Source organism: Macrobrachium rosenbergii, chromosome 6, assembly GCF_040412425.1.
Source record: "Macrobrachium rosenbergii isolate ZJJX-2024 chromosome 6, ASM4041242v1, whole genome shotgun sequence".
Lineage (NCBI taxonomy): Eukaryota > Metazoa > Arthropoda > Malacostraca > Decapoda > Palaemonidae > Macrobrachium > Macrobrachium rosenbergii.
Window position 1 is genome coordinate 20,107,761 of NC_089746.1, and position 22,500 is coordinate 20,130,260.

The window sequence follows — 22,500 nt, forward strand, 5'->3', positions numbered from 1 at the left end:
AAGAAATTTTACAGAGGGCCTCACATTACCCCAGAATAATTTGGTTTTTCTTTATCTTGCTCCTTACGTCTGGTATTTCTTCAACTATAAACTAGCGTTTTTGATTCAGCTTTTAAAAGAAGGGTCAGTTATGACGAGAGCTCTGTCTGTCTGTCTGTCTGTCTGAAAAAATTACCTAATACCTTTACATACGTCTAAGCTTTCTCTACGGAACAATTTCGAAGAAAAACAAACAACAACAAAAATCAGCTATAGAAAATGGCCAAGGAAGTTTTTTTCTACATGGAAAGCAACAATAGCAAACATAAAAGATCTTACTTGGATTGTTACACACATTTTGTCCCTGAGTGCCTGAGAATCCTTAATAGCTGTTTCGGTCACCGCCATGTTTTTCAGCGGATGATCCAGCCAATCAGCAGGAAGGATTGTTCCTGAAAAGAAAATAGAAAGGGTTTGTCTCACTGAATACATCCCATTGCAATATTTTCAATGTGGTATGAAAGAAACTAACACCTGCCAACCTCTAAATATTAATTGCCCATATTGTTTAGATTTTCCTGTTAATTAAAACAAAATCCTGTATCACTGGAAATGTAAAAGATCATTTTATATAACTGAAATAAAGACTAACTGTTTTCCTCTCTCTCTCTCTCTCTCTCTCTCTCTCTCTCTCTCTCTCTCTCTCTCTCTCTCTCTCTCTCTCTGGGAATGAACAAATAAAATACCATAACATTTGTATGTTAAATTTCTCTAGATTTCAATTGTAAAGAAACCAATCCCAATCTTGTTTACTTGGAGATAGCTATGACCATACCTAATAAATTCACAACGGATGCCAATATAAACGTACTCGTCTTTGAATATTATATATATATATATATATATATATATATATATATATATATATATATATATATATATATATATATACTTATATATGTATATACTGTACATATGTTACACTATTTTAGAATTGCTGTTCACCCCTGAACAAGTTTTCTGACTCTAATGCTGTTTTCGTACCCAAATATTCATATATGAAATATAAAAGTACTAAGATGTACTTCTCTGAAATGTGAGGTATATATATATATATATATATATATATATATATATATATATATATATATATATATATATATATATATATATATATACTCGTATATATGTATATATATATCTATATTCAAAGCTTATAGCTTTCGTTCAACTACTGTGGACTTGGTCTCTAAAAAGCATTTTAGTGATCAAGTCCACAGCAGTTGGACGAAAGCTATGAGCTTTGTACACACACACACACACACACACACACACATTATATATATATATATATATATATATATATATATATATATATATATATATATATATATATATATATATATATATTTTTTTTTAATACAGTATGTTTTGTAACACGCATTTCATTGTGGATCTTACCTACATATTCATATATTTCTTTGCTATTTTATCTAAATTATTTCTCTGTTTTCTTCTCATTTTTCTGCCTCACTAAAGCCCAAATTGCAAGCTGATGAAGTTTTAGGCTTGCTTCATAAAACTGCTCGCTCATTTTGAATAATAATAACAATAACTGCAAACATTAATTCTTATCAAGAGTATAAAGTGCAAAGTTATGGGTCTAGAGAATGTTCTGCAATAATTACTTCCATAGTTTATTAATATATTCTACCATATATATTCTGTAATTTTAAGTCCTATACTAAAACGGATATGAGTAGTCTAAAGTGATTAAACTATATATATATATATATATATATATATATATATATATATATATATATATATATATATATATATATATATAAAAATTATGTTTGTTTGTGTGTATGTGTATAACAGTATGATAAAGAAGGCGTTGACTGATTACATCGTCTCTCACGTGTTTATATATAATGTATGCAGATATATTAGCTGTGCTGAAATATACCAATAAAACTGGTATAGTAGTATGGATATCAGCTTATAGTTTGCTAAAAACATGGGCAGCGTGAGATTTAAATTTGTATTTTGAAAATCTAATATAATTTTCATTCCAAATGGTAGAAAGTGAGACCGGAAGGCCCTTGCCGTGAATTAATTAGTCTCTAAGCACAGGCAAAAGTTGCGTTAGGAGGAGAAGCAAGTGTTTTGACGAACGTCGTAAAATACCAAAGTTTCAGGAGTGGCCCTATTACCCCGGCTTATCTTGTTATCTTGGGTCCACTATTGATGGATCTGATTAAGTTTCCACACCTGAAAAGTCACCGAGTTGTTCTTTGGATGCCTGAAGGTCGTTAGAATCAGTCTTAATGTACCGTGTCGTAAGTGCGAAAATGCTATAGACTGAAAGGATGTTTAAGAAAGGATTTGGCATTTCCTGTTGAAAATGAGACGGTTGCTTCTGGAAGAAAGGCCCCGTGCTTGAAGTTCGTTGGTGCGTCATACGATTGTTAATCTCCCGAAGGATTATTTGATAACTTTCACTTATCATCACTCCCTCTTATAAAAAGATTATGGTAATGAATTATGTCTCCTGATGCTAACTTTTCGCAAACATCACATTATTGTTGCTGGATCAAACGACTCTATAAATTCTATACGAAAAATCCAAAATGTTTTTCTTTTTATGCAGCGTTTTTTATTCCATATACAAACCCTCTCGAGGATTCATTTTCATTCTCTTTTACTTGAGTTACTTTATAACACATTCTTGAATCCCATTTGTGTACTGATGTATCAACAACTATATAGCTCTTGAATGCCACACGAGATTATAGCAAAGACATGACTTCTTCATAAGTAAGAAACGGTTAAAGATACCCACTGGCTAAGCTTTAATCATTCTCTGACTCACTATCACAACAATCGGTGATTTGCTCCAATAGTTTGACCCTCTCCGGGGGCAACCATATGGTCTGAAGATACCCATCGGCCTTAGGGACGCGTTTGCCTTTGTCTACAGCTTTACGATACGTCTCAAAGGAATTTATGGAGAGGTAAACATTCTTTGGTTCATGGAAAATAAATGAATAGGTTAAACGATAAAGAAATGCCTATAAACTGAGTTAACGTGTGTTCACACAGACACTCATTGCACACACACACACACACACATATATATATATATAAATATATATATATATTTATATATATATATATATATACATATATATATACATATATATTTATTATATATATATATAAACATTATATATATATATATATATATATATATATATATATATATATATATATATATATATATATATATATATATATATATATATATATATATATATTTTTTTTTTTTTTTTCATGATGTTGCCTTGTAATGCATATATCCTCCTACAATTTTAACATATTTACTTTTTTTCATGTGTTATGTGTAAAGATAATGGTTGTTGAAGTATATTTAGTTTGGCATCAGATCTCTAAAGAACTAATGATTAAGTAACTTAATAGCATAATTTAGAATTGATAATACAATTTTAATAGTAACGTAGTTTAGAACGAATAATATCTTTCTTGGTAAAAGCGTAATGTGTGAACACGTGTGTGTGTCCGGCAATGACTTGTTTCATTTCAATTGTCATCAGTTGAGATAAGAGAGAGCGCTTTGTTTTGGGTTAATGATGGCAGGTTTGGAAAACAAATGCCGATTCGTCCCATACGGACTCAAGACGAGTGATTTCTTGTTGTTACATGCATTGTTCGAGTCACGTACGCCATGTTTTGTAAGATTGTGTTCAAAACATTTTGCTGGGATGACGTCATTTTCCTTCTAGAAGCTTCTCCATTGTATCTCGCACCCAAAATGCTTCAATGACGTCACCTCCCTGCTTCTAGAACTTTTGTATCTCGTACCCAAAATGCTTTAATGACATCATGTAATTGTTTCACGTGTTACTGGAATTCTAAAATTTGTGTCATTCTGATTTCTGAGGCCAGTTGGTTTGGTTCCCTCCCTCTCTCTCGTTCTTAGAAAGGGATTACTTTTAACGTAGTGTTTTGTGGTCACGTATTAGCATTAACTTTTGAGATCTGAATTTAGTAAAGTTATATAGCCTGGTAAAAAGTGTGTTTTGTGGTAATGCAGCTGCAGCAAGTGATTTACAGAGGTTTTCACAAGTTTGTGTAAGGTAACGTGAATTTTACTTATTAATACCATGGTATGATAAGTTAGGAAATTTTTACCAAGTGAACTCATTATTGATAGATCTTATGTATATTTTTGTGTGTTTCTATTTACACTCTCTTTATATTTTCACATTTTTTATGTTTGTGATGTAACATTTATTTACGCAACATTTTAAATATTTCTTGGTAATTTAACATTGCATACTAGATTTGATATCTCATTTATTTAAGATTCTCTTTTCAAATCTTGAGTAATTCTTGATAGTTTAAATTTTGCTTGATTAATTTAAATTCCTGATAAAGTTTTTGTGAATTAATTTTGTTTCATAATTTAATTCACGAATTAATTGAGTGTTGTATTATTTCAAGTAATAATAAATTTTTCAGATTGTGAATTCTAATTATAAATTTTGAATTTAAAAATAAATTTTTGTATTTAACATTTTTAGAAAAAGTGTTTCATTTATTGATCACCAGTGAATAGGATTGATTGTGTGTGCATAAGGCAAAGTGATAAACATATTTTGTTCTTTTAGTTTTGCTAAAGTGAATTAAGACCAGGGAAACAGAGTTTTTTTGATGAAGTGATGCCCTTCTACTCTAGAATATTTCTAGTTTAATTTTTGATACCTCACACATATTCTGATAAACTTAGTTTGATTTTTCAAGTGATTGATAAATAAGTTTTTCCTTAATGGATCACTGTTACCTTTAGAGTACTCAGTCGTAATAATTAATGAGAGTTCAGGTATCTGGCTGAAGTGAGGTTAGGTATATTTTTGAATTTTGAGATTAGTTGTTTAATAACCAGGTACTTGATACGCATCGTGACAATATATATATATATATATATATATATATATATATATATATATATATATATAAATATATATATATATATATAAAACATATATATATATATATATAAACATATATATATATATATATATATATATATATATATATATATATATATATATATATATATATATATATAGTGTGTGTGTGTGTGTGTGTTTTTACGAAATCACGAACTTACCTTTGGGAACACGCAAAGGTTCAGGCTTGAAGGAAATCTCAGGAGAATGTTCTGTGAGGGCTTCCTGTGCTTTGTCTACTTCCAGGGCTGCCAGCTGAGAAATAATAATAATAATAATAATAATAATAATAATAATAATAATAATAATAATAATAATAAAAGCAAATACAATAATGATATAAATGCGAGGGAGGGGAAGTATATTATTTAATGAATTCTCCGCCGAATGTAAACTTGAAAGTGAATAATAATAATAATAATAATAATAATAATAATAATAATAATAAGGTACCTTATCTTTAATATCGTCCTGCAGACGTTGTTTCGCGTCGTGAAGAACCCGGAGGTGGGATACGGACTCGAGGACGACCTTCTCGAGTTCCGCTCGAGAATTCTCCAGCATTCGAACTTCCTTGTGAAGGTCGATCTTGGGAAAAGATATAGAAGTAAATAAACACAGGAAATATTTTATGAAAATAAACGCAGTGTGATGTACTGTGATTTCGGTTTAGTCTTATGTATATTACTTTGGAAATTGCTTTCAAGAATGTCTTAAATACTTTAGAAATTGCCTTCGAGAATGTCTTAAATACTTTAGAAATTGCCTTCGAGAATGTCTTAAATACTTTACAAATTGCCTTCGAGAATGTCTTAAATACTTTAGAAATTGCATTCGAGAATGTCTTAAATACCTTAGAAATTGCATTCGAGTATGTCTTAAATACTTTAGAAATTGCATTCGAGAATGTCTTAAATACTTTAGAAATTGTATTCGAGAACGCCTTCAATACTTTAGAAATTGCATTCGAGAATGTCTTCAATACTTTAGAAATTGCATTCGAGAATGTCTTAAATACTTTAGAAATTGCATTCGAGAATGTCTTAAATACTTTAGAATTGCATTCGAGAATGTCTTAAATACTTTAGAACTGCATTCGAGAATGTCTTAAATACTTTAGAAATTGCATTCGAGAATGTCTTCAATACTTTAGAAATTGCATTCGAGAATGTCTTAAATACTTTAGAAATTGCATTCGAGAATGTCTTCAATACTTTAGAAATTGCATTCGAGAATGTCTTCAATACTTTAGAAATTGCATTCGAGAATGTCTTCAATACTTTAGAAATTGCATTCGAGAATGTCTTAAATACTTTAGAAATTGCATTCGAGAATGTCTTAAATACTTTAGAACTGCATTCGAGAATGTCTTAAATACTTTAGAATTGCATTCGAGAATGTCTTAAATACTTTAGAAATTGCATTCGAGAATGTCTTAAATACTTTAGAAATTGCATTCGAGAATGTCTTAAATACTTTAGAACTGCATTCGAGAATGTCTTAAATACTTTAGAATTGCATTCGAGAATGTCTTAAATACTTTAGAATTGCATTCGAGAATGTCTTAAAAACTTTAGAAATTGCATTCGAGAATGTCTTAAAAACTTTAGAAATCGCATTCGAGAATGTCTTACTTTAGAAATTCCATTCGAGAATGTCTTAAAAACTTTAGAAATTGCACTCGAGAATGCCTTAAATACTTTAGAAATTGCGTTCGAGAATGTCTTAAATACTTTAGAAATTGCGTTCGAGAATGTCTTAAATACTTTAACAATTGCGTTCGAGAATGTCTTAAATACTTTAACAATTGCGTTCGAGAATGTCTTAAATACTTTAGAAATTGCATTCAAGAATGTCTTAAAACTTTAGAAATTGCATTCGAGAATGTCTTAAAAACTTTAGGAATTGCATTCGAGAATGTCTTAAATATTTTAGAAACTGCATTCGTGAATGTCTTAAATACTTTAGAAATTGCATTCGAGAATGTCTTAAATAGTTTTGAAATTGCATTCGAGAATTTCTTAAATGCTTTAGAAATTGCATTCGGGAATGTCTTATACACTTTAGAATTTGCAACTTTAGAAATTGCGTTTGAGAATGTCTTAAATACTATAGAAATTACATTCGAGAATTTCTTAAATCCTTTAGAAATTGCATTCGAGAATGTCTTAAATACTTTAGAAATTGCATTCGAGAATGTCTTGAAAACTTTAGAAACTGCATTCGAGAATGTCTCAAATACTTTAGAAATTGCATTCGAGAATGTCTTAAATATTTTAAAAAATGGTATTCAGAATGTCTTAAATACTTTAGAAATTGCATTCGAGAGTGTCTTAAATACTTTAGAAATGGCATTCGAGAATGTCTTAAATGCTTTAGAAATGGCATTCGAGAATGTCTTTAATGCTTTCGAAATGGCATTCGAGAATGTCTTTATACTTTAGAAATGGTATTCGAGAATGTCTTAAATACTTTAGAAATTGCATTCGAGAATGTCTTAAATGCTTTAGAAATGGCATTCGAGTGTCTTAAATGCTTTAGAAATTGCATTCGAGAATGTCTTAAATGCTTTTGAAATGGCATTCGAGAATGTCTTAAATACTTTAGAAATGGCATTCGAGAATGTCTTAAACACTTCAGAAATTGTATTCGAGAATGTCTTAAACGCTTTAGAAATTGCATTCGAGAATGTCTTAAACACTTTAGAAATTGCATTCGAGAATGTCTTAAACACTTTGGAAATGGCATTCGAGAATTAAATGCTTCAGAAATTGCATTCGAGAATGTCTTAAATGCTTTAGAAAGTGCATTCGAGAATGTCTTAAACACTTTGGAAATGGCATTCGAGAATTAAATGCTTCAGAAATTACATTCGAGAGTGTCTTTATACTTAGAAAGTGCATTCGAGAATGTCTTAAATGCTTTAGAAAGTGCATTCGAGAACATCTTAAATACTTTAGAAATTGCATTCGAGAATGTCTGCAATAAAGTATGTAATAAATGTCTATGATATCCTTCAGCAACCTTCACAGTCAGAACCTTAGAAAAATAAATAAATATTGAATTAATGAACAGGATAATAACCTGTTATTAAATACCCTTCGCTATATTTTCTCCTGATATAAAATAAGTCCTTGATTCTTCACATACCTCGGGGTCATCCTTGACGAGGTCACCCTCGCGCCGCCTCTCTCGGATCGTGAGGCACTCAAGGGCGGTGTTCAAAGGGAGCACGCGGGCCTCCAGCTCGGCTTCAGTCGTTTCCTTCGCTTTCTCCAGTTTTGCTATTTCCTCCAAAACCTGAAGAATGCGGCATGAAAATAAAAATAATGTTTTTCAATGTGTATTTGTGTGTGGAATGGGATATACAGTTTAGGCCAAAGACCAACCGCTGGGACCTATGAGGTCATTCAGGGCTGGAAGGGAAATTGAGAGTAGGTAAGTTTGAGAGGTGGAACAGGAGGAAAACCTCGCAGTTACACTATGAAATCATTGTTAAGGAGAGGGTGGATAGCAAGATGGAGGAAAGATAATACGAATGGAGGTACAGTAAAAGGAATGAAAGGGGTTGCAGCTAAGGGGCCGAAGGGACCTACAAAAAACCTTTAGTAATGCCTACAGGGCACCCCGTGAGGTGCACTGACGGCACTTCCCCCCTACGGGGATGTATTTGTGGGTTTGCAGTAATGATATACAATGTGTGTTTTATGCTTTCATAATTACGTCGACGGTTTGTAGTAATAGAGAATCTCAAGTAAGGAAGTATGCGGTTGGGCATATTTACCAAGAGTTTCAGATGAATAACGCAACATAACTGGGATACACAATCATACATACTTAGATGTTTCATAAGTAATTCAATTCTCCTTGTATTTTAATAATTTACTTAAATTTCTATCTATTCATTTGTTAATTCTGTAATTTATTTTTTCTCTTTTGATAGGTGATCTCTTCTTTATGTATTTCCTATTGCTTTCTGTAACTTCTTTCTAATGAACACCATATTCTTTGGAAGCTTGAATTTCCAGTCAATGGCCCCTGTGGGCTTGTTCCAGATTAACAGGGTTCATCTTCTGAAGAATAATAATAATAATAATAATAATAATAATAATAATAATAATAATAATAATAATAATAATAATAATAATAATAATAATACTATTCTTTGGAAACTTGAATTTCAAGTTACTGGCCCCTGTGGGTATGTTCCATATGAATAGGGTTCATCTTCTGAATATTCATAATAATGATAATTTCTATGAGAAAGGAGAAAGTGACAAAAAGATACCTGGGAAAGGGACCGCTGGAGGTCTTCTGTGACTCTTCGAACTTCGTAGATGCGATCCTGAAGTCTCGTGGTGTTGTCGAAGTTGTCCCACCATGTCTTATTGGTCGTCTGGAAGGAAGGTTGTTTCATATTAATGTTGTCAATGAAGTCAAAAGAATATATATATATATATATATATATATATATATATATATATATATATATATATATATATATATATATATATATTATATATATATATATATATATATATATATATATATATATATATATATATATATATATATATATATATATATATATATATATATATATATATATATATATATATATATATATATATTGTGTGTGTGGGGTCCCCGTCCCCCCAGGCCAGGTTAGGTACGGTACCATATGTCAAGGTTAGGTTAAGGGAGGGTTTGGTTAGGATGTACCTCAGCTGAAATATGTCTTTGAACTGCTTTTAAGTTGGTCTCATTCTGCAGAAATATCACACGCTACTCTTCTTCACTTTTACTCAACTCTGAGCGAATTGCACTTAAAATCATCATCCTCATTTTTCCTCATAAATTTTTACATTTTCCTCCGTCGATACCCATTTTTCCCCCCGCGAGTAAATGAAATAAGGTATGATAATCCCGTACAATTTTACAGTATCACGACTTTTCTCTTTTTTTTTTATCGATTTCCCTTATTGGCAATCTCCAACCCGCCAGGACTTCGCTAAGTTTCCGCCATCTCTAACTTTACAGTATAAAAATGTTTCATCCATACAAGCCAAACTTTAGATTTCGATATGTATTTACATCATTATCACCACTTACTGTCTGATCTGAGTGCAAGAAAACCCATGCTGGCATAAAGCCTTCTTAATCTGTAAAAAAAAAAAGCCACCTTTATAAACAATTATAAGCTGAAGCTGTGTAGAGGTATAACTTAAAAGAGACCCTCGTTTTGTAGTAAATAATTGGACTTTGGAAAATAATAATGACGGTAATCGCTTAAGTCAGAAACTGCCAACACAGTGATTCACTTGGTACACGTTCAAGGCTCAGTGTGAACATTTTATTCGTCTCTTTTTAGAAAACTGTAGTGATGTTTTCGTTTTCACAGTAAAATAATTAGCTTCTCAAAGAGAGAAACTCAGGACGGAACGAAAGCAACACCAAAACATTCTTTCGGACTTTGGTAGAAAGGACGATTGCAGGAATTGGCGCTTATTTGAAGAAAAGGCACTGTCATAGATGTGAAAATCAATAAAAAAAGACTTCGACTTTCACATTTAAACTCTCTAACTCTCTCTCTCTCTCTCTCTCTCTCTCGTAAGCACCCAAAAAAAAAAAACTTCTATACATCATTAATTCCAAATTTTCCAAGGAAGCCAATTTTGAAGAATACCATGAAAAGAGACGGGTAAGATGAGGGGAATCCGTGAAAATGTCGGACAATTTTAGGAGAATCTCAAACAGCAAACCATAAGCCTGGAGGAAATCTCGAAAGTCTTACTGCTGATGGCGGTATCTGCTAAATTCTTTCGTCGTCAAATGTCCTTAAACTTTTAACCTGGATTTATGCATACGGAGCTGTCATTTAACGCATCCATATTGTCATAAAGCCTTAAAATGTATTCAGAGTATTTTACAATTTACGTGATATCAAGAAATGCCTTTAAGAGTCTATTCGGCCTTTAACCGTGTAAGGCGCGTATTCTTTCATCTAAGGAGTCATTGTTATGGGCATATATTGCTTTTTCATCTCTCTCTCTCTCTCTCTCTCTCTCTCTCTCTCTCTCTCTCTCTCTCTCTCTCTCTTTAATTTTCCTTTCGATTAAAATCTCTCTCTCTCTCTCTCTCTTTACTACTTCGGCCTACAGTGTACCATACAGGTACAATGAAAGAGGTAACCCGCAAACAAACCAGCCCCGACGGAACGAACATCAGGTATATCCTACCTCGTTGCGGAAATGCGTCGATTCGTGGCGTAAGTTGTGGGAGGTGGTCCTGGTGTCCTCGCTGCCCTGGCGAATGGAGGCGTTGTTTCGATGCCAGTCGGCCGGCAGATGGCGCATCACGGGTTTCTCCACCTTCATCCTGGAAAGCAATAATGATTAGCAGGAATTTCAACCAAAATGAAAAAGAAGAGAAGATTTAAGGAGATACGTGAAATAAGAGAGAGAGAGAGAGAGAGAGAGAGAGAGAGAGAGAGAGAGAGAGAGAGATTATAACGAAAATGAAAAATACGCAGAGAAGAGTTGAGACAAGGGAAATATGAGAGAGAGAGAGAGAGAGAGAGAGAGAGAGAGAGAGAGAGAGAGAGAGAGAGAGAGAGAGAGAGAGAATTTTAATCGAAGGGAAACTTAAAGGAATGAAGGGTTAAGGGGAGAGAGAGAGAGAGAGAGAGAGAGAGAGAGAGAGAGAGAGAGAGATTATAACGAAAATGAAAAATACGCAGAGAAGAGTTGAGACAAGGGAAATATGAGAGAGAGAGAGAGAGAGAGAGAGAGAGAGAGAGAGAGAGAGAGAGAGAGAGAGAGAGAGAGAAATTATTTTGCATACCACACAACAAGGGGTTGTTTCCAGTCTGTATGGTGGCATTATTCCAGAGCTGAATTCAACCTTCTTTATAAATTTCACGATTTATTTCAGTATTTAGTGTATAAGAAACATACCAGTGGCTAATTTCTTTACATTAGCAATATTGTAACTACCATGTAAACATTTTAACACGCTTGTGAGGTCTCGCTCGAATGTAGCTCATGTTCATACCTGTTGGTGTTAATATCTCATCACTTCTAACAAGACTGTACTCCAATAACCCAATTAACCATTTAAATTACATTATAGAATTTCCTTTTCATAGTTACCAAAGTTTATTACTAGATTTATAATATCTAGATTTTCCTTTTCATAGTTACCAAAGTTTATTACTAGATTTATAATATCTAGATTTTCCTTTTCATAGTTACCAAAGTTTATTACTAGATTTATAATATCTAGATTTTCCTTTTCATAGTTACCTAAGTTTTTATTGGAAGTTTTAATATCTTTATCTGGTTTTTTCCTTTAGTTTTGCACGATTATTGACTAACTGTCGAACGCCGAAACCTTACTCTATACATATTTTATATTGTTATGGACAAGAACTATTGCCTATATATGGCTTTCGCTCAACTTTTTAAGTTAATCAGTCCGTTGAATGAAAAGTACATATGATAAATTCATAAAAATTGAAGCGCTAATTGTTATATTGAAAGGTTATTTATTTCACTGAGATCTGTAATTGATATATATATATATATATATATATATATATATATATATATATATATATATATATATATATATATATGTATATATATATATATATATATATATATATATATATATATATATATATATATATATATATATATATATATATATATATATATATATATATATATATATATATATATATATAATATATATATATATATATATATATATATATATATATATATATATATATATATATATATATATATATATATATATATATATATATATATATATATATATATATATATATATATATATATATATATTATAGAGAGAGAGAGAGAGAGAGAGAGAGAGAGAGAGAGAGAGAGAGAGAGAGAGAGAGAGATTACATACGTATCTGGTAATATGTGACCAGTAGATACTAAATTATATATGTATATATAATGTATGTGTATTTATATACTATACATATGTATGTATGTATATACTGTGATGGTTGGCTTCACCACCACACAATACACAATCTCAACTTAAACAGTATTCACAATGCCCAATAATAAATCCACAATGGGTGGAATAGTACTTAACTTCAATATTGTGTGCAAACTCAATTCAAGGGGATAAAGAAGATATCAAGAAATATCCTTAATTTTAATACATAAATGGCAGACAGAAATTATCCCTGAACCTCATTAATACATAAAATCAATGAAAAATCACACACCCTTAATTATAAACAGCACTTACACAATTAAAGACAGACCTCAACACACTTGTACCAAAAAAGGGAGGGGGTCCAGAAAGAAGGAGGAAAGCCAAAAGATAGAATACCCTACCAAGATACACACTAAATTCAATATACTAATGGCTCCTCAGTGGTTAATTAATTCCTCCCAAATGTCAGGGGAGAATCTCCCGGTGGCGGGATATCACAGGATCCACTCGGGCAGAGGTGGATAACAGATGAACAACAGGTCCACAAAATACCTCAGCAGTGGACTATAGGCCGTGATCACACTACTAATCAATGGGTATTTATATTACCGTGGGCAAGAGAGGTCCCACCGACAGTGACACTGGATCAGTGGTGCTGAAGGATAAAGGGCAGCTAAATCCTTGCAACTGCACGGCAAGGTGGATCCAAAAATAATCGAGCTGCCACAACCAGCAAGCAGGTAACAAGAAATAGCAGCAGCAAAGCAGGCAAATTCAGCACCTCTTGCGAAGATCCAGAAACAGACTAACTTTACTCTCCCGTCTCCAACAGGAGTTTCCACAAACCCCTCTGCCGCGAGGGGAGAATGGGAGGGGGTCATGCACGCACCCACAAACATGTAAAGAAAAACAAATGTTAAATTCCATGCTTAACATGCGAACCACCGGTGAGGAGAAAAAACTAATTCTGAATACCTGAATACAATGTTTACACAAATTTAAAATATAAAAATTTAAAGTATTTATCTAAATGAAACTAATAACATCGTGGCACCTCCTCACCCAACAAAAATTTTCAATTTTGTTTTAATTTACGTTGATATTAATTACAATCAACATTGCATATTAAACATAAAGGCTAAATAACAAAACATCACATTACATGCACAAAACGGTATATACTAAAACAAAAACACAGGTTTTTAAACATAACTGTACCTGCAAATACATAATTATTACATTAATGGTCAAACTCGAATGGGGTTGGGGGGCGGCAAATACCAAGGATAGCAGCTCACAATGAAGTACCGATATTACCATAATAACCTTAATACTAATATTCAAGGGAGATTTAAAAACCAGAAAACCTCAAAACGATTATTGAACAAATTCCCAAAACATAAGGATTGGAACTGGAATAAACAATTTAGGCCAAATGCCAAGCACTGGGACCTATGAGGTCATTCAGCGCTGAAAGGAAACTGACAGTAAAAGGTTTTACAGGTGTAACAGGAGGAAAGCCTCGCAGTTGCACTATGAAGCAACTGTTAAAAGAGGGTGGAAAGTAAGATGGAAGAAAGAGAATATGAACGGAGGTACAGTAAAAGGAATGAAAGGGGGTGCAGCTAGGGGCCGAAGGGACGCTGCAAAGTTCCTTAAGTAATGCCTACAGTGCACTGCGTGAGGTGCACTGATGGCACTACCCCCCTACGGGGCTTCACATTGCTCTCACATACGCACAAAACTTAAGAGCTAGACATTGCTCTAACAACCGGATTCCGTAAACATATATATGTTAACAGGTCATAACCTTACCACAAATAACGCTGTCCTATTTCAGCGATACACTTCTCTCACTATTAACGAATGTTCGGCTCAGTGACATGCCATACTCGCATAAAGCGTCCTATACACAATACATGCACCCACACAGAACGACACAGAAAATCAACACACATCTCCCTGCACAAAAAGACACGCAAAATTTAATGGTGTAGTTATGCCTGAAAACACAGAATAACCGGATCAGTACCTATCTATTCTTCTAGCTTAGTATAAACCTTACCCTAAAACCGTATCGTACCTCAAGTCTTAATCTTAGATAACTCTCATTTTAAAACAAACCATATCACATCACAAACCTCAACCTTAGACGAAACTTATTTAATAACTATCAATGATTAGCAGCGAACACCCTCACCTTTGACATTAAATAATCCTTATTCTATACCTAAAGCATCAACACCTCTCCCGTAAAGAAAACTATAATACATCTTAAACACACATTTGTTTCATCAACTCCAAATGCAAACCTACACACCTATACTTCGACAGCACACACCCCGTAACTAGAACTACCTTATTAGCTGCACAGCCCTCTGCAATAAACCCTGTTCAACGCTGCGAGAGAGGGCATCAGCAACAATATTATCTTTTCCTGGAACGTGTGCAAATTCCAGACTCCACTCCTGCAGCATGAGACTCCAATGCATCAATCGTAAGTTTTTATTCTTGTAGTACCTGCTGATGAACGTCAGAGGGTTGTGATCTGTCAAGACCTTAATAGATGTGCCTGTGGACGAAAGAGAAACTTGAAAATGATTAATGACCAATATTTGTGCGAGTGTCTCCTTCTCCACGGTAGAGTACTTCCGCTGGGCGGGAGTCAATTTCTTTGAAAAGAACGCAACAGGATGAGAAACCCCCTGTCTGTAGTTCTGTAACAACACCGCTCCCACACCTACATCACCAAGACCTTGTACATCACTTGCGTCAGTGGCAAGCGAAGAAGGAAGGTCAAAACCTAGGGCCCTTAAGATTAGGAAATTAACAAGTACATAGTTAAGTTTCTCGAACACATTTTGCGTTTTATTATTCCAGACAAATCTAGCATTCGTCTTCAATAGGTGGGTCAGAGGTTCAGCGATGTCCGAAAAATTCCTGACAAACCTTCTATAGTACCCTACTGAACCAAGGACTTTCCTGACATCCCTCCGACACTTAGGAATTTCAATACTTTTTATTGATTCAACATTAGCGTGCTTGCCACCACCAACCTAATGAGACCTTCGTTGGCAGAGTCGGTTGAGCTTCAGACTGTCACTTGATGGGCCGGAGTTCAATTCCCCTGGCCGGCTGATGAAGAGTTAGAGGAATGTATTTCTGGTGATAGAAATTCATTTCTCGCTATAATGTGGTTCGGATTCCACAATAAGCTGTAGGTCCCGTTGCTAAGTAACCAATTGGTTCTTAGCCACGTAAAATAAGTCTAATCCTAGGAGAGCTGTTAATCAGCTTAGTGGTCTGGTAAAACTAAGGTATACTTAACTTTAACCAACCTAATGACCTATATACACCACCTTTGCCGTGGCAAACTCACTCATCTTTGAATTAATCACCAAAACTGCTTTCATTAAAACCTCAAACAGTGCCCTAATTTACGTTTTAAATGCCTCCCAATCATCACTATAAATAACAATATCATCAATATAAATGACACACCCTTCTAAACCATAAACTAACGTATTCATTAACCTTTGAAAAGTAGCCGCCGCGTTCTTCATACTGAACGGCATCACCTTATACTGAAATAGGCCTTGTGGTGTTACGAAAGCAGACATGACCCTTGCTCGTTTAGACAGCGGAACTTGCCAATAACCTTTCAGCAAGTCAAAATTACTAATATACTTTGATTTGAGGCAAAGGACAACAATAAGACTTCGGCACTTCATTCACCTTACGATAATCAAAGCATAATCGGAAATCCCCATCGGGCTTCTTTACGAACACACAGGTGATGACCACGGACTTTTACTAGGTTCAATCAAGTCATGTTTTTACATATAGTCAACCTTTCTTGCAACAACCCCATTTTTGAAAGGATTCAACCTATAAGGAGATTGTTTTACAGGCGTGGCATCACCTATATCTACACCATGCTCCAGGACAGATGTTCTAACAGGCATATCCGAAAACAACTGTTTATAACCAAATACCAATCTTTTTAAAGACCTACGTTTCTCATTACTCAGACGAGAAGCCAAACTATTAAAATCTTGTAGGGACCCCTTATTATCTGAAAGCCAGCTATTTCCGTCACCATATTTATCGTCAATATTTTCTTTTGAAAAGGAAAAAGGATTATTATCAGACAACGGAATAACCAACGGTTGCCACAAGAATAACTTTCTCTCGCACCCTATAGGCCTTGAACATATTTAAGTGGCAAAGCTGAAAGGGCTTCCTTCTTTCAGGGGTCTCTACTAAATTACTGACACCGCTAACCTTTTCCAAAATTTTCCAAGGTCCTGAAAAAGCAGGTTTCAAGGGGTTACCTGGAATGGGCAAAAGTTCCAACACCTTATCGCCTAGCGCAAGGTCACGTGTTTTAGACCTCCTGTCAGAAAAGTATTTCATCCTTTTCTGACTACACAAACTTTCGCGTGCAAATTTCCACGCCTTAGTCATCTTGTCTCTTAAATTGGAAACATAATCCAACAAATTAACATCGGGGATATCACCTTCCCACGATTCTCTCACGACATCGAGAGGTCCACGAACACAATGTCCAAACACTAAATTGAAAGGCGGAAAACCTAAAGACTGACTCGGGGCAGAACGAAAAGTGAACAACAAGTAAGGCGATTCCTTATCCCACTCCGAACCATGACTCAAAGAATACTTCTTTAACATAGATTTCAGGGTTTGATGAAATCTCTCTAGAGCACCCTGACTTTCCGGATGATACGGGGAAGAGGTTGCATGCTTAATATTCAACTCTGCCATTTTATCTCTAAAATACTTACTGACAAAATTAGAACCACAATCGGATTGAATTATTTTTGGCATCCCAAACTTGGTGAAAAAATCAATTAAAACAACCACAATTTTAATACTGTTTGTAGTAGGTAGGAACTGCCTCAGGGTATCGAGACATCCTGTCCATTATGGTAAAAATATATTAATTCCCACTAGGAATCTTTGGTAATGGTCCAACAACATCAATAATGACCTCCTTAAACGGTTCGGAAACAAGAGGACATAAAGGCGTCAACAATCCTAGAACTAGAACGAGTCACTACAGCTACTCCACTGTCAGTATTTATCAACATTGGACAGGTTTTATCCCTAAGGGCAACATCATTCCCTAACACAATATCAACATCCTTAACAGGAAACTTTTCCACAATGGCCAATTTTAACTTTCCTGAAAAGGAACTGTAAATATGATTACAGAATGAACTCTAAATACTTTTTCTGCAAAAGAGGAAAAAGAAAACATCAACTACACACCAAAAACGAAGGGAGAGAATCAGTCTGTCATAAGCTTAAGCGCTGAATATTCCTCCACATACATACATATATATATACTGTATATATATATATATATATATATATATATATATATATATATATATATATATATATATATACATACATATATATATATATATATATATATATATATATATATATATATATATATATATATATATATATATATATATATATATATATATATATATATATATATATATATACATACATATATACATACATACATACATGCATACATGCATACATACATACATACATATATATGTGTGTGTGTGTAATCATTTATATGGGGAGAGTGAGAATGGACAAACTGATGTATATTCAGTCTCAAGTCAATGTAGGAGACAAGGACTACCCCATGGAAGATCAAGAGAGGATTTAAATGAGCTTAGGCCTTAGGGCATGTACAGGTCCAATCCAGATACGAGGAAATGACGAGTATGGGAATAAAAAAAATCTCGGAACGAAAATACTGCTGGACTGTGTAGAGTACTTTAAGCTGCAAAAGCAAAAAGAGAATGAACTGTGACTACTTTTATTTGCATAAAAGGAAAAAATATAGAGAAATTGTATACTTCGGAAGGTTAGGAAGAAAATGGATCTGCGTATACCTAAGAACAGATTTTCATTTATATGAGGAAAAAAACATTCGTTTGACTCACAGTCGCATATTGTACTTCTTTGCTTTGTATCTTCCTCAATAACTGCAAATGGAATTATGAAAATGTGTTACAAGTTATGACGATACTTTGCACTCTTTCTATTGATCTTGTCCTATAAGTAATCTTATAGTCCAATTACGTTAAGAGATTTATCATAGAAGTGTTTGGGAGTAGGCCTAAACAAGAAATATTATTGCTTCCAAGGGCAAGGATTAACAAGGAATAAACGCGGTCACTTCCAAACAAGTACATTTGGTAGAATGGGAGGAACGCCTAAAACGCCAAGAATACCAGACTACAATATTTAAAAAAAAAAATTGAAATATAAAAATTTAAAGTATTTATCTAAACGAAACTAATGACACCATAGTAACAATATACATATATCATATTTGATTGTATGGGTGTTTACCTCTTTAGGAAGGCAAATACCGATTAAATCTCAGAATGGCCAATCATAATGGAGTGCTCTGGAGTGGGTTACAATTCGTGACCTTTTTCCTTTTATAAAATTAAAATATATAGAAATTTCTATTCATTCAGTTAAACATATTGGTTTTAAAATCAATTTAACAGGCATTGTGGCAATTTTTGTCTATGAGATGATAAGATTTTCTCCATTGCTAATGGAAAATAAATGTATTATTTACTAAATGGCAATCGTAGCCTTTATGACCGATCTAAGCATCCAATTCCACTGTGGCCTATAGGGTCGTTCTGAGTCTCTGACTCTGTCACAGACGTCACTCGTTGAGAGTTGAGACATCATCAGTCTCACAACGTCTGCTGTTCGAAAAAGGTCTCAGCAGTCTCAAGCAGTTCAACGACAGTCGACGTCACTGTCACAACCTTCGTCCCAAGAGGCAAACAGTCATCATGGCTGATTTCGAGGGCAGGCCTGTGGACAATGTCGACTGTAACATTATTTCGTACAAGGGCTCAAATTCTTGTTTGAGTCCCAGACGCATTGACGAACTGCGGTTACATGACGAAGATGGCGGCTGTGAATTGAAAGATGCTAGTGGTGCTATGAGTAAGCCTAGTCCTACCTATCCTGTGGCCAAAAACTAGGTAAAGACAGCTCTGTTGCACAGTGTTCCGCTTCCGGTTTCCCTCAGGGTACCTTATGCTGTGACAATTGTGGTCGTGCACTTCCTATAGGCCATGCCGATTCTATTTGGGGTGGCTGTGGTGTTGGCCATGACCCTCAGGACAGAAGTGATTCTACTATGAAGTGCAACAAAGACCTCAACGTACCTGAAAAGAAAACGAGAACGCCCCGAGTGCCCGACGTCGAGATTCGAGAAAAAATGTCCCAGGAAAAGAAGACAATAGAAGCTTATGGAATTAAGATACTGGACCCTTCTCTCCTCCAGAACTACAAATACTTGGCATCCGGCAACCGCTCTCGTCCGGTCGCTGTACCATAAGGAGTGGGAAGGACACTGCGCAAAGGTATTTTACCCAGACAAGAATTCGAACGAGCCTAACTTGTGTTTCAAGCGGATGCTTGCAGAAGCAACAGCACTTAAAATAATAGTGAATGAAACTGGCGTTCCGAAGATGGCGGGCATAACACTGCGACCCTATGCCATAGTGATGACCCGACACGGGGATTCGTTGTCGACCTGGTTGCGGACTAGTAACCCTCCACCGTTTTTTTTACTGATCGTCCTTCTTAAGACGGCCATCATCGTCCGTAGCGTTCACGCCCTGGGGTATACCCACAACGACATCAAGAACGACAACATCTGCGTGGATGTCCCGTCGGACGACGGAACGATCGAAGTCACAGTCATTGACTGGGGCCTCATGACGAAGACTGGAAAGGCGCTCTGGCCAGAGCATCGACTGAACAGGATCGATGCCGTGCAGGCCTTGGAGGATGCCCGAAGGAAGAACCATCGAAATATAGCTCCTTCCCTCTACCACGGATGGGCCTCGCGCCCCTCGACGGATGCTTACGCAATGGCGGCCCTCATCCACGATTTGAAAGAGAGGACAATCAAAACCTTCGAGAATGATGGCCTCTCGAGGCTCGTCGGCGCGTATCTAGGTACCGACGGAGGAAAATGCTGCATGGAGAACGTCATTCTTGAATTGCAAAGAGAAATTCGTAGGAGAAATAGGCAATACTTTAATAAGCATAAGAACCAGCTGACTGAACAGAAAACTGTACGTCCAAACGTCTGATGCCTACTTGAGAGTATTAAACGAAAAGATCGTTTGATTTTGAATTAGATCAGATTCCAGAGGTAATACCTCTTGTAAGGTACTCGCTTAAAGCAAACAATTTTCTTTATCAAAATACATATTTTATGAAAGTCCTGTAAATCATTTAATAGTCAGATTAAATGGTTTTTGTATGATTGTAATACAATAAATTTTGATTACTAACGGGTTATTGGTTTCTCTCATCCTCATATTCGGAAGTACTAAATGAAGAAAAGATATTAAACGTGAATAAATGGCCGAATAAATTATATCAAATGCAAATTAATAATCTTGATCTGATCTTGGCCTGCCTTAAACAGTAGATGCAACGTCCGTGAATGAATTCAGGAAACGGTAATAGAAGGAAGAGAATTAATGATAAAACAATGCATTATTGTTATCAGCTTTGAAGATACATAATTTGATAACGACCATGAAATAAATGTTAAAATGCAATTTAAAGTATTGATAGGAAGTTTAATGACCATAAGAGGTTATTTCTAAGGATGACTGAAAGGAACCCTGAACTTTCAATTTCAGAGCAGTAAAGTACACAAATATGGACATAAAAGAAAAATGATTTATCATTAAAACGAAATGGTGCTGCCTTTACTTCGCTAACATAATTCTCTCTCTCTCTCTCTCTCTCTCTCTCTCTCTCTCTCTCTCTCTCTCTCTCTCTCTCTCTCTCTCTCTCTCTCTCTCTCTCTCTCTCTCTAAATGAGATATCCCTTGGGGTACCAGAAATGTCTCCTCGGGCAGTCGTTACTATCATAACCCACAGCAAACTCCAAAGATTAACTATTGAGCCATCTTCCTTAATCAGTCTAGTAAAAGCTACAGTTTTAATATTTCTTTTCTTATAACAGTGACGTATTCACTGTATTTCTATCTGATCTTTCTTATGATTGTTTCGATCATGTTACTTATACGAGAAAGGAGGAAATCATCTGATCAAGGTCTATAGATACAAAAGGTCAACCCATCTTCGTTCAAAACTGACCGCGGTCTGCGCAGGGTTTATCTGTGACGTCACGCGCTACTGACTAGATTAGCTTAAAGCAAAAACAACCGCAAAAACAATTCTTATGGATTAAATTTTGAGAAACATAATGCAGTGCTAGAAAAAATGGTTAACACTGCAAAATTTTTGAAAGTGACTGGTAGCAAAAGAGTTTACCCGTTTCAAAAAGGACTCATAATATCGTCAGTATCATTACCTAATCTATACAAAATGATGGCAGGAAAGTTTGGTATATCATACATCTTGACATATAGATTAAACC

At 34.6% G+C, this 22,500-nt stretch overlaps 1 protein-coding gene across 2 annotated transcripts in view; it reads right to left on the reverse strand.

Annotated features, from left to right (window-relative positions):
- The window catches only part of LOC136839282 (tektin-2-like), a 39,928-nt gene that overhangs the window by 1,555 nt on the left and 15,873 nt on the right, over nucleotides 1–22,500 (reverse strand). For both annotated transcript variants that reach the window (XM_067105093.1, XM_067105094.1), the window contains exons 2-7: nucleotides 11,258–11,396; nucleotides 9,307–9,414; nucleotides 8,169–8,318; nucleotides 5,472–5,606; nucleotides 5,180–5,273; nucleotides 319–431 (exon numbers count right to left, since the gene is read on the reverse strand). In XM_067105093.1, the coding sequence (XP_066961194.1) occupies nucleotides 319–431; nucleotides 5,180–5,273; nucleotides 5,472–5,606; nucleotides 8,169–8,318; nucleotides 9,307–9,414; nucleotides 11,258–11,396 (739 nt within the window). The remainder of the gene's footprint in view (nucleotides 1–318; nucleotides 432–5,179; nucleotides 5,274–5,471; nucleotides 5,607–8,168; nucleotides 8,319–9,306; nucleotides 9,415–11,257; nucleotides 11,397–22,500) is intronic.